This window comes from Mus musculus, chromosome 5, assembly GCF_000001635.26.
Source record: "Mus musculus strain C57BL/6J chromosome 5, GRCm38.p6 C57BL/6J".
NCBI classification, from domain to species: Eukaryota; Metazoa; Chordata; class Mammalia; order Rodentia; family Muridae; genus Mus; species Mus musculus.
In genome coordinates this window covers 114,444,199-114,461,452 of record NC_000071.6, presented here as the reverse complement: position 1 = coordinate 114,461,452, position 17,254 = coordinate 114,444,199, and the positions used below count along the sequence as shown (strand labels likewise).

Sequence of the window (17,254 nt, the reverse complement as noted above, 5' to 3'; positions counted from 1 at the left end):
GGCACCTGCTGCCCCCTAGCGGCTGAGTGCAAATACACGGAGTCATCAGAAACCCAGTCCACTCCAGTCCGGCCCAGCTCCACAAAGGCCCCTGGCTCCCACCCGCTCTGTGGCTGAGGAACTAGTTCACTGGGCTTTGGTGGACCCTGCCATTGCAGAGGCATGGGGGGGAGGGGTACATCCAGCCAGCTGACATCACAAGGAAGGGATGCCCCAGGTTGTAAGTTCACTTCCCGGGTTTCAGAGCTGTGGTACACTGGTGGGTACCCAGGAGAGCTGTACTCTGTGCTGTGATGGAGGCGTCCCTGTGCAGCAATGGCTTCCTAGGAAAACTCCCTCCCTGAGCTACACGGCAAAGTGATGGATGCTGTACTGGCTGGTTTTGTGTGTCAAGGCTGGAGTTATCACAGAGAAAAGAGCTTCATTTGAGGAAATGCCTCCATGAAATCCAGCTGTGGGGCATTTTCTCAATTAGTGATCAAGGGGGGAAGGGCCCCTTGTGGGTGGTACCACCCCTGGGTTGGTGGTTTTGGGTTCAATAGAAAGCAAGCTGAGTAAGCCAGGGGAAGCAAGCCAGTAAGAAACATCCCTCCATGGCCTCTGCATCAGCTCCTGCTTTCTGACCTGCTTGAGTTCCAGTCCTGACTTCCTTTGGTGATAAATAGCAGTATGGAAGTGTAAGCCGAATAAACCCTTTCCTCCCCAACTTACATCTTGGTCATGACATTTTGTGCAGGAATAGAAACCCTGACTAAGACAGATGTCTTTCTTCAGTCAGAGAACTCCCAGGGAGAGGGCGGATGCACTGGAAGGGTTGAGGAGCAGCGTGCACTAGCCCTGCCTTCCCACAGGGCCCAAGGCTTTGTTTGTACTATTTCTTTTTATTTCCCCCACAGCAGCTTTTCCACACGGAGACAGGCAGTCGGCATGCCTTGCCTCAGCTGATGATCTCCGAGAGAGGGCAAGAGCCAGGAGCCAGGAGCCACGAGCTGCTGGCCAGGTGGTTCCTTAGGGGACATCGTGGCTGGACAGAAGAGTGCGTGGCTAGGAGCCAGAGAGTTTGTGTGAGGCCGATGTGCCCATAGGAGCTCCAGGGCGAAGGCCTCCTGTGTCAGCCTGCCATCTCAGAAGACCCCACAACTAATCCCTGCCTGGCTTCAGAAACGGCAGAACACGGATGAGGTCAGAGTCTAGAAGGTGCAGGCCAACTCCAGCCCCAGATACTTAGAGGCTTCTTGGTAGGATGGTGTGTCGGGTGGTCTCAGAGGCCCAGGGCTTGTCGGACAGGGTCCCCTACAGCTGCAGCTGAGTGTGTGGAAACTCCGGGTGCGCCGATGCTGGTCTCCCAGCAGTCAAACCCGCAGCTGGTCAGGGCCTGCTTGGCTGCCTCCACTGTGGCTTGCTCTAGACCTGGGGAGGGAGGGCAGTCAGCCTTGGGGGATGGTTCTCAGCGGACGCTCCCACCCCTGGAGTGAGGCCCTCCTGCGGTGTATCTTGTGGCTTCTGAGGCTCACTGTGGTACCTATGAGCCATGTGCCAAGCCCTACACCCTCCTCATGGGCTGTAGTCACCAGCTTTGCTATGCCTCTTGACTTCACACCATGCTTCCAATGTGGCTTCAAACTTAATCCTCATATGGGTCTCAGTTTCCCTACCAGGAATGGGGCTGACAATGCCCCCCCCCCACGTGTGTACCTGGCCAGCACCTGGCATACTGGGCATGCTCTTAAAGCACTGACTCACAAGCATCACCCGTGGACCAGGAGCCACCACACAAGGCCTCCAGGAGGCAGGGAGGGCATCACAGTCCTTGAAGCCAGAAGCCTGGGGCTTTGGGAACCCTGGTGGGCTGTACAGAGTGAGGAGATAGCGGGAGGAGGAGGAAGAAGAGGAAGAGGAGAAAGAGGAGGAGGAGGAGGGCAAGCACAGGGGTGGGTGAGGCAGATGGTACCACTGGATGCCTGCAGCAAGGATTCCTCTCGCTCTGGTATAGCATGGAGCTCCCTCCCCTCAGGTCTATCAGTGGGTCTTTCCCACAAAGACCAATGAGCATGGCCATTTCACTCTTCTATGCCCATCCGTTCCTCCCAGTGATCAGGAGTCAGGTGGCAGCTAGGGGGTGGGAGCCCGCCCCGGATGTCTCCAAAACTTGTGCAGGTGGAGGCAGAAGCAGCCCGGGGCAGATGAGCTTTTCAGCCACAGGCTCCTCCTGGCGGGGAGCAATGGTCCAGTAGTCTACCTGCTATCATCCATGCTTTCCCACAGGGACACAGGGAGGTCAACTCACTTGCTCAAGGCCACAGAGCAGAGCTCAAGTCTTCCCCCCTCTAGGGGATTCTCCTGCGGACCCTCCACCACAGTTCACACTGGCAACCAGACACCTAGCAGGCCGCATATCACGTACCTGGCTTCAGGAGGGTGATGCCACAGCCGCCACCGCCAGCGCCCGTCAGCTTGCTGTGCAGTCCGTGTGCTGCCGTTACTTGGCAGAGCTGGTCCAGGGAGTTGTGGCCCACCCCGAGAGCATTCAGATGGTGCTGGTTCATGTCTATCAGCTCCTAGAAGAGGGGTCATCTGTTCCTGCCTGGGCCCACCCAGGGCGAGCCCTCTGTCGCATCCCAGGTTGCCTGTCCACCTGGCAGCTGCTGATTTGGGACAGCTCACGCTCTCTCTGTGGGGCTTAGATAAGTGACCCCACCCCCACCCCCAATGAAGTCAGTACCAAGCCTGGCCCTTGGGATTATAAGGGACATGCACATAATCCAAACTGGACAGGGGTGGGGGTAGAGGTCCCCATCACCAGAATGGCCGAAACCAGTTGGCTCCAGACACTAGCCACCACACCTACCCACCTGCCATGTGGTCAGAGATCACGTGAAAGATCTCTAACCCCAGGGCTTCAATCTCTGGATGAAGCTATGCTTGAAGCCATTGCCGCCCGTCCCTTACTTAGGAAACGACAGTTCCTTTCCTGCTAAAGGCCAGTGAGGAGGGCTTACTATTTGCGAGAGAGAAAGTGTCATATACGGTGTGCCAACCCTACTGCTGCCTCCCTCCCGGGCTGGTTTTCGGAATAAGAACCTGGCTGCCACTCCAGCAAGGTCACAAGTGGAGAGGAAATAGCTAAATATTTGTCTAGGTTTCTTCAATTATGTGCAGTGATTGCTGCTTGCCGAGGACTAACAAGGCGCATGTGGGTAAATGCTGAAGGCGGCCACTGCTTGCGTTTTGTTGGATGCTGGGTACACACTATGTGCTGGAGAGGAGCACCCAGCAAGGCTCTGCCTGCCCTCCCTCCTGGGCCTGGGATTCTGGCAGGGTAGGGTGAGGGTTGGCTCTGCCGTCTCAGTCCTTTCCTCCCAAGGAAGCAGACAGTATGAAGTCTGTCATGACCCCTGCTCCCCACCACCCACGGCTGTGTGAAGGGAAGGACTTTTGCCTAACACCTGTGCTCTGCAAACCCTGTTATCAGTATATGTCACTATTATCCCATTTTAGAAAAGGAACACTGAGGGCCAGGGGCAAAAAAAAAAAATCTGTCTGGGGCCATCCCAGGTAGCGGGTCAGTGCCAGAGTGCCCCTGCTTGTTAGAGCACCCTTGGCATTCCAGATGCTTCCTTCCTCTTGCATGGAGGGTGGGGTGGGATGGAGGGTATCTGCTCTGAGCCTGGAGCTCAGGATGCCGTGTATGGAGGGCCACCCATGGCTAAGCTAGCTCTGCCAGGTGCTCTTCCGAGGGCCCGCACACTTGCTGGGATACTGATAGAAGAGTAGACAGGCAACACGGCCTGGTGGCAGCCCTGAGTGCCTTTCATGAGCTCGGCGGGCTGCATGCATGCGTGCATGCGGAGACTTCAGGGGCCTCTCTGTGTGCCTGAGCTCCAGGTGTCACGTTGTCAAGGCAGGTTCCAGACACCTGTCACATTCTGATCCAAAATCTGTCAAGAATCAGGTGACAGACTCTGACACCAGAGAATAGCTCGCTGGTTCACATGCAAAGCTGTCCGGGAGCAGCGATGTGCACTTGAGCGGCTGTGGCAGCCAAAAATACCCTCCCTGCGTAATCAGCCTGCTGCTCCCGGTGCTTGCTCTAGGGGCTCGACAGGGCATGTGCGAGATGTTTTCATCTTTATTACTTCCCTGCTCCGGTCTGTGATTCTGAACGTGGGAGGAGCCAAGAGCTGGGAAGCAAGGTTTGAGGACTTCGAGGTGAGCGCACAGTAGGTGCTCAGGAAAGATCGGAGTGATTCTGGGTGTGACGGAGCACATCCCAAGCAGATCTCTAAGTCTGGGGCTATCCTAGTCTACACAGTGAGTTCCAGGCCAGCCAGGGGTACATAGTGTGACCCTGTCTTGAAAAAGAAAAAAATAAGGGGCTGGAGAGATGGCTCAGTAGTTAAAATCACCGACTGCCCTTACAGAGGTCCTGAGTTCAATTCCCAGCAACCACATGGTGGCTCATGACCATCTGTAATGGGATCTGATACCCTCTTCTGGTGTGTCTGAAGACAGCAATGGTGTACCTATATAAATAAAATATTAAAAAACATAAACTAGTAAAATTGGCCGAGTGGAGGCGTATGCACGCATTTGTTTGGGTCCTGGCTCTGACACTCCCTAGCTGGCTGACATAAGCAGAAGTTAGCCTCTTTGGACTTCGGCTTTTGCGGCTGTAAGATGGAGGAGACACAGTTATAAGGAGCAGGAGTGGCGTTACCCTGAGAGGCCGCTGTGGTGTTGGCTGCACACAGGGATGCCAGGAGGGACAGAGGCTGCAGTGGGTATCACAGGTCAGTACCAGAGGCCAGGCGGAGGGGAAGCACGCCTGCCGCCTGGAGGGCACCGTGCTGGCACCTCCTCCTGACTGCTGAGGTTCGGCTGCTACAGCCAGGGGCTGCTGGGTCCCTCGCACTTCAAGGGAGGACAACAGATGGCTTTTGACTACCAGCCTGACTTACCAGACCAGATGGCCCATGTCTGTCTCAGAGGGAGGCTTTGGCTGTCTGAGCTGGTGACACATGGGCACTGGGAACAGGAGACCCTGGAACTGGAATAAGCTTGTGGCACCCTAGTGAGGCCACCAGTGGGCAGTGAGTGTAAGAGAATTCAGACGCGGGGCTGCTCAAACGCTAACTAGAATTCCACTGATGGTGCTGGCCACAGTTAAGGGACCACAGAACATCTTCAGGGACCTGCCTGCCCAGAAGCGCCAGGTGGCTGTTGAGTGGACACCCGTAGTCCGCACGGTGCAGGAGCTAGGAAGGTGGGCATCTCCCCTCAACCTCAGGGCCCACACCTACCGCAGGGCCTCAGTGTGCCAGGTTTCCATGCTTGCCCTCACGGCCACACATGTGCTCAGGGCCCCGGCCTGGGTAAACTGAGGACAGGGGGAGACGCTCCTTGGGCCAGCAGAGGGGTGAGTAGATTCTTTCTGTGGGGGGCTTACTTCTAGTACGAGGTACTGTTCCGGAACTGGAGCTGCCACCATCTCCCCTAGCACGCGCTCACACTCCAGGGATATTGCGTCAATGGAGGTCAGCAGCGGGGCCACAATCTCAGGGAACTGTGGGAAAGGAAGGCAGGCAGACCATGAGGCCTAAGGTTAGGGGAGGGCAGACCCTGCTGTAGTGGCAGAGCACCATTTACACAAGCCCCCCTGGCCTTTGTCCTGCCGATGTCCTACAGTCTATGTGTCTGTGTGTGTGTGTGTGCGCGCGCGCGCGCGCGCGCGTGTGTGTGTGTGTGTGTGTGTGTGTGTGTGTGTGTGTGTGTGTGTGTGTGTGTGTGTGTGTGTATGTGTATCCTTACCGCAAAGCCAGTGTGACTAAAGGGACAGGCCTGTTCCCAAAGTCCCCATCCTGACTGGGCTGGCAGTGGCCATAGTTAGCACCTTCCTTTCTGCATACACTGCCCAGAGATGTCCCTGTCCCCCCAGTACATGCAGCACCCCTTCACCCAGGAGCACCTTGGTCAGCCTGCTTCTGACAGCAGCCACAAGGGCCTTGGTACTCCGCGGGACCTTGGTGTTGGTGAGCAGGATCTGCAGAGACGGGAGGCTGCGGAGAAAAGGTGGGGGTATGTGTGTGGAGGGACCAGGCCCAGGAAGGTGTGGGTGTGCCACACAGCCAGCACACAGGGGCACCTCAGCTGAGTCTAGGGACTAGAGGGCTGGGAGGGGAGAAAGGAGGTCCTCCAAGATGTCACCTCCATGAGATATAAGAACTGAGGAAGGAGAAAGACCACCAGGGACCAAGGTTGGGGGGCACAGTAGCATATGCTGAGCCTGGAGGTGGTAGGTCATAACCCTTCATTGGGTTATAAGTTCAAAGTCTCTGTGACAGAGTGCAGGAAGGGTCAGAGGTTCAGTGGTGCCCAACCCTGAGGCTTCGGTGGGGATGAGGGAGCGGGGCACAGGGCGAGTGACTAACGTCTTCCTGCAGATAAGCTCTAGATCTCAAGGTTCTAGGAACTGAGGACTCTCTGCAGGGATGTTGATTCCAGTCCGTCCTTAATCTAGAAACCTGAGAACGCTCTACGATCCAGAGTCCTGGGCACCAAGTTTGAGTCTGGATTTCTAGTGAGGGTTGCCGGCTCTCCCGTGGGTCCACGAGGGAGGGAGCAAGCAGGCAGGGCTACCGAATAGGCCAGCCACCACCAGATGCCCCTACTCACCCAGGAGCTCATTCTACAGTGCCCAGAACAGCAACCCAGGCAGGAATCCTGCTATGGCCATGGGGAGCCGAGGCCCCTGCTGCTGCTGCTGTAGGGAGGGGAGCAGCCTCCCGAGGCTGCAGTCTGCAGATCCCAGGCTTGGCCGTAGGCAGTGCTGTACAATCCTGATTGCCCTTGAGCCAAGTAGACTCTGGAGGCAGCTATCTTCAGCTGCCCTTTCTTGCCACCCACTACCCTTGAGTGAGCTGTGGGAGGGGATGGGGATGAAGGTGGGGGACTGGACGCACCCCTGTGAGACAGTTGGAGGCCATGCGGCCCACACCTTCATCCACCCTCTTTACAGTTCAAGGCTGTAAGGTCCAGCACAGATGGAGGGGGTCACTGGCAATCCTCTCAGTGAGCATCGATGACCACCCAGGAGGATAGCGCTTGTTTCTTTGTTTGTTTCTTTGTTTCTTCTTTCCTTCCTTCCTTCCTTCCTTCCTTCCTTCCTTCCTTCCTTCCTTCCTTCCTTCCTTCCTTTTAAACTTTTAAAATGAGCACTGGCTCCTCTACCTTTTAAAGACTGTTTGTCACTCAAAAGGACCGTGATCTGGGAAGGTGGGCCTTAAGCCACACCGCAAACACGGTGCTTTGCATGGAATGGCATTGTGGACAGAGAGGGGCTGGGTTGGAGGTTGGGTGGTTTGCGGCTTACGTCTTCATGCTCACACACATCTCTCCTGAGGGCCTGCTGTCAGCCCTCACGAAACCTATCATGTCCAGGGTCACACTGAGGGCTCTGCTCTGAGGTCATCTGGGGGGCCTGGGCTCCCTGACTCTGTGTCACCCCAGTGCAGTCACCCAGTCACCCTGGCCTCCTCCAGCTGCTCCATGCCAGCCTCAGGACCTTCATGCTTGAGTCCATTCTCCCAGGCTGCGTCCCCCTCACAGCCCCTGACTCACTCATTCAGGCCTCGGCGTTTCCTTATCAGAGGCCCCCAGGGAACCCCATGCCTCCGATCTCACCAAGGCTCATTTCGGGGCATCACAACTAAGGGGTGCTGTGGGCATCCAGCCAGGCTGCTGTGTGATGCACAGGACAGCCAGCATCCCCGAGGAAGGATCTGATGCAGAGTTGTAGACCATCAAAGGACAGGCAGGACTGGGGCGGGGGAGGGGAGGGGCACCGAACTACTAATGCATTTTCTCAGCTGGCCAGAGCAGTGTGCCAGGACTCTGTGCCTATCTGTGCTGACCACCGTGGGTGACCCTCCCTAACATGTAATTCCAAATGTGCTCCTGTTTGCCACCATTTAATCCCTGTCCCTTTCCCCGGAGGGCCAAGATTCGGTCCACACATCTGACCAGGTGGGGCACAGCCATACAAAGCAGGCTGGGAGCTGCCAAGCCCTCCATTCTGAGCTTTGCTGAAGTCTCCCGCTGCGGGCTCCGGCTCCCCTAAGCCTTGCTTTGTCCTCAGTTGGCTTCCATACCTATCTGTCCCAACTGCACTGTCATGCCCAGCAAAATCTCCCGGAAACAGCCTGAGACGTATGTCTACATTCCCGGGCCCCATGATGTCATTCAGAAAAAGACGATATAGTACCTAATGTTTTCTAAGTAAATGGACAGACAGACAGCCAGGGTCTGCAGATCAGCCACGCTTCAAGGGGAAGGGATGGCCACACACAACCTTCACCTTTATCTGGATGAAGAGTTGGCACGGAGAGACAAGGTAGCCTCACAGTGCCCCAGGCCTCACAGCAGGGAGGGGACACAAGGACCCTGCCCCTCATAATCTCACAAAGGCACAGTGCTCTTCCTGGATATGTGGGGGTAACTGTGTTAGCTGTGGCAATGACGCCTGAATTACCTCTTCAAGGAAGACATCGTCCCTTGCTGGAAGCGCAGGGCTCCGCCTAGAGAGAGAGAGAGACAGTAGCCATCATCATGGGCCTGGCTCAGATTTGCATTCTGGGACAGCATGAGATCAGTGTGGTCCCCAGGACATGCCAGGCTAAGTGGCGCACCCTACCCATTCCTCCAGCCCTTAGCCTTCTGAGCCACCTGACATCCTCAGCCTTTGCCCGTGTTGGTGAGGCTAAGGCCCAGGGCTCGGTGGCTCAACTCCACAGCAGCCATTTCCTGGGGGAGTTCCTATTTCCCAGCCCCCCCCCCCCCCAGAGGCAGAGCCTGAGGTCTTCCCCTCACCTGGAACAGGAACGTGTTCTTCTCCTTAGAAGCCCCTAACTGGACCCACCCCAAGCCCGAGAGAGACAGCGTACCTACAAACGAGACTCCCGGGAAGGACAAGGAGCAAACGGACTTACCCCAGGTGCTGACGGCATTGTCCACACCAGAAGGGTTCCCATGGATCACTCTCTCCCCTTCGAAGGCCCACTTGTTGATTGACTTCAGATCTTCCTCGGGCCACCTGAGCACACAGAGAGTGAGGGGCTGGGGTAGCCTTGGACAGCAGAAGGAAGGAGCTGTGGGCTGCACCCGCTACGAGTGCAGGGGCTACCCAAAACCCGGGGGCTTTGTGACTGGGCACAGGGACTCAGATGGAGCAGTAGAATCTGCCCCTCTCGGCCTAAGGTGACAATGACCTTTGTTTTCCTCTCCTCTGAAACCCATAAAGTGCAGTGGGAGTGTTGCACGTTCACTCGCTGAGAGACTCTGGACTTGTTACCTAACCTCTCTGAGCCCCACTCCCCTCAGGGATAGAATGTTTCATTTCATCCTCGTCAGGCTAAGTCACCTATGGCTGGAGGCAGACCTTGTGTCTACATGGGTCATGTGTTGACAACGCTGCTAAGTGCCAGCTCCTCGACAGGCCCATCTCGGGAAGGGCCAGCAGAGGCGAGGCTGCCGTCCCTGTGGGACCCCTGGAGCTGGAGGTGTGGGGGAGGGAAACAAGTGTCCTGCCGTGGCATGCTCCTGCAACTGTGTGCTCGGGAGGCAGAGGCAGCAAGCATACAGTGAGGCCAGCCTGTGCCACACCCTGAGATCCCACCTCAGGAGAAATAAACGCACCACTACTGTGACTCCCTGGTTGGCACCTGTCACCTCTGGGTCTCCGTGAAGCCGAGGAGTCTCCCGAGGAATGGGGTGGGCTCAGTGCCAGCGTGTGACCAGGTCAAAAACACTCTCGGGAACTTGGAAGTGAAGCTGCCCCCCCACCCCCAGTCTGGCTCCTTTCTGGAAATTCCCTCCCCTTGCATTGGCTGAGCTGTGAGGGATGCTGTGAGCTGGTCAAACCCCATCTGTGTTGTATGAGGTGCTGTGCTGGATGCTGGGTGCTGTGTGGGGTGCTTGTGCTGGGTGCTTGTACAGGGTGCTGTGAGGGGTAACGTGCTGGGTGGTATGTGAGGTGCTATGTAGGGTGCTGTGAGGAGTGCTGTGAGGGGTAATGTGCTGGGTGGTGTGTGGGGTGCTGTGCAGGGTACCATGCAGTGTGCTGTGCAGGGTTCTGTCTGGGGTGCTCTGCTGGGTGCTATATGGGGTGCTGGTTGGACCCCGTCCCCTACACCAGTCCTCAAACTTCACCTTTCTCACCTGTGAAGCCAGAGGCGACTGCACACTGTGAGATGGAAGAATACTATTGTACAATGCCCAGGGACAGTGGCCTAAAACGGACTACTGGGAGCATAGTTCCTGAGTGTATGCAAAACCTGGCCCAACAGCTGCTGCCTCTGGGTCTTTTCTCCTGTGTCATGTGAGGATTTCACAAATCTGCAACACACACACACACTCATAGAGAGGCAGACAGACAGACAGAGACAATGAGAAATCCTGTGGGAAAGGCAGGGTTATCTACCCACTTCACACAGAGGGGAAACTGAGGTTCAGAGGAGCACAACAGAGCTCCAGACCCCAGTGCTACCCACTGCTCCATCACAGGAAGGACAGTGAGCAGGTGAAGGACAGTTCTCACCTGCTGACGGAGACCCCGTCCTTGAGCGGGTTGGAGACCTCCTCACAGGCAGTCAGGAGGGCGGCTGCCAGACACACAGAGTAGGCGGCGCTGGAGCCCAAGCCTGCCCCGGGGGGAAGTTCCGACCACACCACCATGTCCAGGCTCGGGAGTGTCCTGAAATACACCAGGCACAGAAAGTGACTCCCTTAAAGGGTGTGAAGTGCCAAGTGGAACCTGGGGCCAGGCGTGGACAGTGGGGGAGGGGCAACTGAGCATCTGGACCCTGAAGGGAGTGATGCCCATTGGATGTCAGGGCCTCAAGACGACCCTGACGACCAGGAAATGGGCACCAGACCTCAAGTGGATCACTGTAAACTACAGGACTCCCTGCTCTGTGGAGGCACAGGGATTCTCCGGAATGCTTCCCAGGGACGGGCTCCTATAGACCATGCACACACCTCTGCTTCCGGCAGATTGCCAGGTACAGGTAGAGAAAGGCAAGCAGAGCCATGCCTTCATTGCCTGCACGGTCTCTGGGGAGGTCCCCCATCTTCTTTAGCTTCTCCAGTTGCTCCAAGGTGGGTACCGAGACATCACCTTGCTCTGTCACACGGGCAAACAAACAGGTGGGTGAGAGGCCTGTGGAGCAGATGTTCGTAAAACCATGGAACACATCGGCATCCACATGGGGAGGAAAGGGTCCCAACCTGCCAGCCCTGTGCACCCTCACTTGTATTTTGGGGTATAGGCAGCCCCAGGTGTGGGTCTTAGCTGCCATTCACGGCACACGTGGCCCTCAGCTGAGTGGCTTCCGTCTCTGAACCTTGGGAAGAGGATAGCAATAGCACCTCTTCAGGTTCTTTGTAAAGATGAGGACCAGGCCCTAGGACTCAGCACTGCTCCTGGCCAGGACCAAGTGCTTAGCTAGTAGTCTGCGCACATGCTGAGCACAAGGCTTCAAAATCAAGTCAAAGGCAGCAGTTTCTCTCTCTCAAGGACAATTAGCAAGAGAACTGGGGATGTGGCTTGGTTGACAGGCCCAAGCAAGTGCCAGGTCCTGGGTTCCACCCTTAGCACTCCCAACACAGACACACAACACACCCACACACAACACACCACACAAAGACACACACAGCACACACACACCATATACCACACACACACACACCATATATCACACACACATACCACATACATATACAACACAACACACAAAAAGACAAACACACCATATACCACACACATCACATACCACACACACCACAAATACCACACAGACACACAACACACACTACAACACACATACCCCATATATATATATACACCATACCACAAAAAGACACCCACACATACACATACCACACAAAGACACACACACCACACATACCACACAGACACACAACACACACAAACACACATACATATAACACACCACACATATATACACATCACACATATAACATACCACATACACACACCACACATACAACACACCACACACAGACATATACCCCCCACACACACACCACATACAACACAGACCACATATACCACCCACCCACAGGTTTTGTCTAGAGCCGCACAGGAGCCTGGGCTACCTTGCTCTGCGACACAGAGGAGGCTGATCCAGTCCGACCAGCTCACCTGTAGAAATCATTCCCAGCCTCCAGTCAGCAGCTGGAGCAGAGCAGGGTGTGGCTGTTTGGAAAGTTCAAGGCCCCACCCACTAAGCGTTCAGTGCATGTGTGCCTAACAGACTGATGATAGATTCCAGAGGACCTAACCAGAGGGTCAAGGAGACCCCAACATTGCAGAGTGCTGGGATGGAGACAGACCCATCTTGGAGTTTAGAGACCTGCATCTTCAAAGCCCTTTCTGTATCCATGACAACATGGTAGTACCCTTCGCCCTAACCATCTTAGCCATAAAATGAAGACGAATGGTCTCACCTACTTTGGGGACCACTGGTGGGGGCAACACTTGGCTTGCAGCCCAGCAGGGGTGCCTGATACCTGATCACTTTGCCTGTAACTATGTGGAGGGAGGGCCACCATCCCAAAAGGAGAAAACCTGTCTCCGAGAGGCTCCTTCACTCTCCTACTGGAGCAGACTTAGAATCCTGGCTCCCACTACGCATCCTGCTGGTTCTCCACAGCATCCTTTGACCAGGTCACATGCCACCACCCCTGGGCCTGTCCAGACCCTCTGGTGGGTTTGCGTGATCTTGGCCAGTAGCTACCATGCCTGGCTGTTGCCGCTTTAGACAGAGACTTAGAAAAGCAGCTGCTGGTCCCCAGGGAACATTTCTGCCCTAACGAGTGCCTGGTACCATGGAAAGCAAGTCCCAGAGGCTCTTAGCTGAGGGGTCCCAGGAGTCACCCAGGGCACTTCTTGCAAAATATAGTCATTTCCCACCACAACTACCAATTCTCCACAGGTGAGGGGCAGAGCCAGGAGCCACAGACACCGGGGGGGAGAAAAAACCCAACAAAGTGGTCCCCTCCCCCAAGTACAAGCCCCAATAACTAGAAAAGAGCCAGTCTAGACAGACAGCCCCTTCCTTCTTTCTCTACTTGGGGTCAAGCCCAGCTCTCCCCTGTTGAGCCACACCACAAGTGGAAGCTTTCACAGACACTCCATCTCTGGTGGCAGGGCCTGGGAGCAGGCTGGAAGTATCCTGGAGGGCTCCTGCTTGCCCTGGGCTTGCTGAGAAAGGCATGAACCAAAGAGGCAGCAGACTGGGGTGACCCATGGGGCAGGTGCTACCCTGCTGATGGAAGGGAAATAGCCTGGACAGCTGTAACCACCGCTCTTCCCATGCCACCGGCAGCAGCACAGGGGCCTTGGGCTAATGGCACGGGAAAGTGCTGACACCCCAAAAGGACCCCTGTCCCCTGGCTCTGTTTCAGAGACACAGTGTTCACATCTCTCAGGCAACCTGAGTCCCCGTCCCCAGAAGTCAGTCATGAAGGGCTGGTGCCTGAATGCCTAGATTGCTCCTGAGGAAGCTGAAGCAAGGTGTCTGTCACCTTGTGTTGCCAGGCAACCACCATCTTGGGGAGTTCAGCTATACCTCCTTGTCAAAAACGATTATCCAAGCTGGGCTTGTTGACTGTTTGTGCCCCTCACAGAGGGGTGGAGAGGGTCACAGGGCCCCCATCTAAATATCTAGCAGCTCCCTACCACACTGCATGCAACTCTGCCTTAATTGCTTGTGGCCTTCTGGAGGGTGGGGGGTTAGGGTATATAGGCTGGGGAAGACCAGAGGTGGGGGGCTCCATCTATGTGACTACGGTATCATTCCTGCTGGGTCAAACCTTCTGGTGAGGCCTTTATGTGGGGGCACCCACACTCCAATAACCAACTCTTGACTTACACGACCAACAAACCCCTTGGCTCCCCAGAGTGAACTCTGGGGGAATTGTGCCTTGATTTGTCGTTGGGACGTTAGGAGCCGGAGGGGGAGATGTTCCGTTTCCCCTGGGCAGGGATTTTAGCAACACTTCCTTAGTATTGATTGGATTAGGCAGTAATAAACACGGGTTGGTAAGGATACACCCCACCACCGAGCCACCCAGGCCCTCTGCTCAGAAACAAACCACACAAGAACAATAGTGCCTTCACCCTCCACTAAAAGCAGACTCGACGGCTTTCTCGGTCTACTTCCCATCCCAGCATCGACCCCAGGGACTAAATGTTGTTGGTTGACGGCTCTTCCCATAGACTTTCCTGCGCCTTTACACACTGGCTTCCATAAGTACATTACACGGCTGTTCCACACCTGTGACGGTCAATCCTTTTGTCTCCTTTATCTTGTTTCATATGATGTGGGTTCATGTAGCCCAGGCTAGCCCTGAACTTACCATACAGCCGGAGCTGTTCTGGAATTTCTGACCCTCTGGCCTCCCCCGCCCGAGTACTGAGGATGCACTAGTTAATGCAGGTAGGATTTAGAATCACCTAGGAGACACAGCTTCAGGCCCGTCTATGAGAGCCTTTCTAGAGAGGTTGAACTGAAGTAGAAAGATCTACTCTGTGCATGTGCGTGGCCCCATCCCTGAGGTTCTAGACTGAATAACTAGGAGGACTAGAGCCATCCTGCTCCTGACTACAGAGGCACCTTACACTCCTGCCAGGAGACAGATGGACTATGTGCAAACTGAGAACCAAAATACATTCTGAACTTGCCTCTATCATAGCAACGAGAAGGGCAACTGATAAAACAGCTTAATATTTTTACACCTGAATAATCTGCCCAAAACAGTCCACAGAGACTCAGGGCACAGGTCTGGTCTACACGGTTAAAATGAACTAGCTAGGTTGGTGTGGTGGTGCATGCCTTTAATCCCAGCACTTGAGAGAAAAGAGGCAGGCAGATCTCTGTGAGGCCTGGTATCACAAACAAAATTAAATCATGTAGTAAATGAATGAAGCCGATTTTCGGGGGTCCAAGGAGAACATCGTTCTTCAGGCTTCACGGGCAGCCTGAAGTAACCACCCTGTCACACACACCCCCAACTTTCTTCAGGGGCCAGCCTCTTGCTACACCCGGCTCCCCACTCTTTGTACTCACCAAGAAAGCTCGTGTCCAGTCGCTGAAGCATGCCCACATCCCACACCTGCTTAATACCGATGTTGGGTAAATTGACGCTCACTTTCCCATTGCTCTGCGGTCGCAGCAGGAGGAAAGTTCTCAAGTTCAAGGCCGCTGCCAGAGCGACCTGTAGAATAAAGGGCAAAAGCAGTAAGCCTGAGGGTGAGCGGCTTGGGGACCAGCGACCGTATGCTCTGAAGGTGGAGACAGGATTTACTGGCCTTCACTCCTTCCCTATCCCAACTCTTAGAGTGTAAGATAATGAGAAGCGCTGTCTCGGAAAAAAAAAAAAAAGCCTCAGCTTTACCTGTAAAATAGAAGATTACACATCGTAGCCGTGGGTTAGATCTGAGGGTTAAATGAGATAATGCGTGTGCACAACACTTCTACCAGACCATCTTTCCAATTCCTCAACACTGGAATGTCCAAAGCCCAGCCCTTCAATCCCTTTCCCCTCCAACACTCACTTCCTGGGTGATTCCAACCCAACCTGTAGGTTTTATCAACCATCCTCAGCTATTGTACTTAGTGGGGCCAGCTTAAGGTTCGTCCGGCTGGAGATACTCATCCAGTGAACACCCTAGGCCTTTCTTTTACCGTCTTCCAATCCAGGGTCTGAGAGACATGGTACCCCATCGTTCAAGTCCCTGGGAACTTTTTTTGGTTTGTTTGTTTTTTCGAGACAGGGTTTCTCTGTGTAGCCCTGGCTGTTCTGGAACTCACTCTGTAGACCAGGCTGGTCTCAAATTCAGAACTGGGATTAAAGGCATGCGCCACCACTGCCCAGCTCCCTGGGGACTTTTTACCTTGCCATGGACCACAGCGTGTTCTCCATGGAGGATGACCTTCCCCGGGGCGGACACCAGCAGGGCTTCTGACAACATGGCTTCTGAGACTTCTGCAAGGAAAGAGAGAGAGAGAGAGAGAGAGAGAGAGAGAGAGAGAGAGAGAGAGAGAAACAAAGTTCCCTAGATGTTAGTTACAAACACCAGGAAGGCTGGGCTTGGAGGTGAACATCTTTCATCCCAGCACTGTGGAGGCAGAGGCAGGTGGATCTCTGGGTGTACGAGGCAAGCCTGGTCTACAGAGTGAATTCCAGGACAGCCAGGAGCATGTAGAGAAACTCCATCCAGAACTACCATCCAGAGCTATGTTCCAGGATGACAGTGCAGTGAGCCAGTCAGGTGGACAATGGGAAAAAAAAAATCTGGGTTCAGACCACAGCTCTTCCGTCCCCAGAATGTCTTATGCCATGAATCTGTTTCCCATATATCAGATAATAGAGGCAATACTGGAGGCTGACTCAAAGGACTACCAGCAGCAAGGCCTGTCTGTCTGGCAAAGTGGCCTCTTGACTATACTGAGCTACTCGGCACTGACAGGTTCTCAGCTCCAGAGTTTATTACCACTGCTGTTGCCAGTAGAAACTGACATGAGCTCAGGCATGGACTGCTTGCCTACTCTGAGGACGGCCATGTGTTTGATGCGTGTGGGAACGCGAGGTTTAGATAAAATCTTGCAGGAGAAAGAATCCTTCCCGGACCTCAAGACCACAACCAACCTGTCACAATCACAAACGCGGCTGCCGGGACTCACCTGTTAACGCCCTGTGTTGCACGTTCAAACAAGAACTTCTGCAAGGCAAGAGTCATGTCACAGAGTGGTTTTGCTGGATTTATGGGTGCATGCATTTTTACGTTGTTATAAATAATGCAAAAATCACCCGGGTTCAAGGCTTCACTGGCCACCCCACTGCACACTAAGTAGCCCAGTCTACGGGACCCTAGTCTAGGGGAAACTGTCCGATCTGAGGTCGCCGAGCGCTCAGATCGAGGACACGAAGGCAGAGAACCGCGGCGCCCGGCCCGGGGTGTCCGGGACCCGGTCCTCACGCCGCCCATCCCGCAGCCCAGGCTTCTCACCTGCCCCGGCCAGCGCCCAAGTGAGCTGAAACCCGGGCCGCAGCTCCCGGTCTTCTCCATATCAGATGGGAGAGTTCCAAGGAGGCGGGTGTGTCTTCCTGAGGCCAATCAGAGAGCTGGAGCTAAGGGCTCCTTTACAGATTGGGTCAAACATTAACCAATGGG

At 54.9% G+C, this 17,254-nt stretch overlaps 1 protein-coding gene across 4 annotated transcripts; it reads right to left on the bottom strand.

The window, feature by feature from the left end:
* Positions 1-861: 861 nt before the first annotated feature.
* On the bottom strand, positions 862-17,189 carry Mvk (mevalonate kinase). Of its 4 annotated transcripts, none has more exons than XM_006530183.3 (12): positions 17,090-17,189; positions 16,764-16,801; positions 15,974-16,065; positions 15,147-15,294; positions 11,032-11,212; positions 10,592-10,747; positions 8,985-9,088; positions 8,528-8,573; positions 5,966-6,056; positions 5,447-5,563; positions 2,405-2,558; positions 862-1,410 (listed from the first exon to the last, which is right to left on the bottom strand). In XM_006530183.3, the coding sequence occupies exons 3-12, from the start codon at positions 16,049-16,051 to the stop codon at positions 1,262-1,264; spliced, it is 1,224 nt and encodes a 407-aa protein (XP_006530246.1). In that variant the 5' UTR covers positions 16,052-16,065; positions 16,764-16,801; positions 17,090-17,189; the 3' UTR covers positions 862-1,261. The 4 variants fall into 4 exon arrangements, with proteins under 4 accessions (XP_006530246.1, NP_001293134.1, NP_076045.1 ...); XM_006530185.4 differs by having other exon boundaries at positions 867-1,410; positions 11,032-11,176; positions 17,090-17,178; NM_001306205.1 differs by lacking the exon at positions 16,764-16,801 and having other exon boundaries at positions 17,090-17,184.
* Positions 17,190-17,254: the final 65 nt, after the last annotated feature.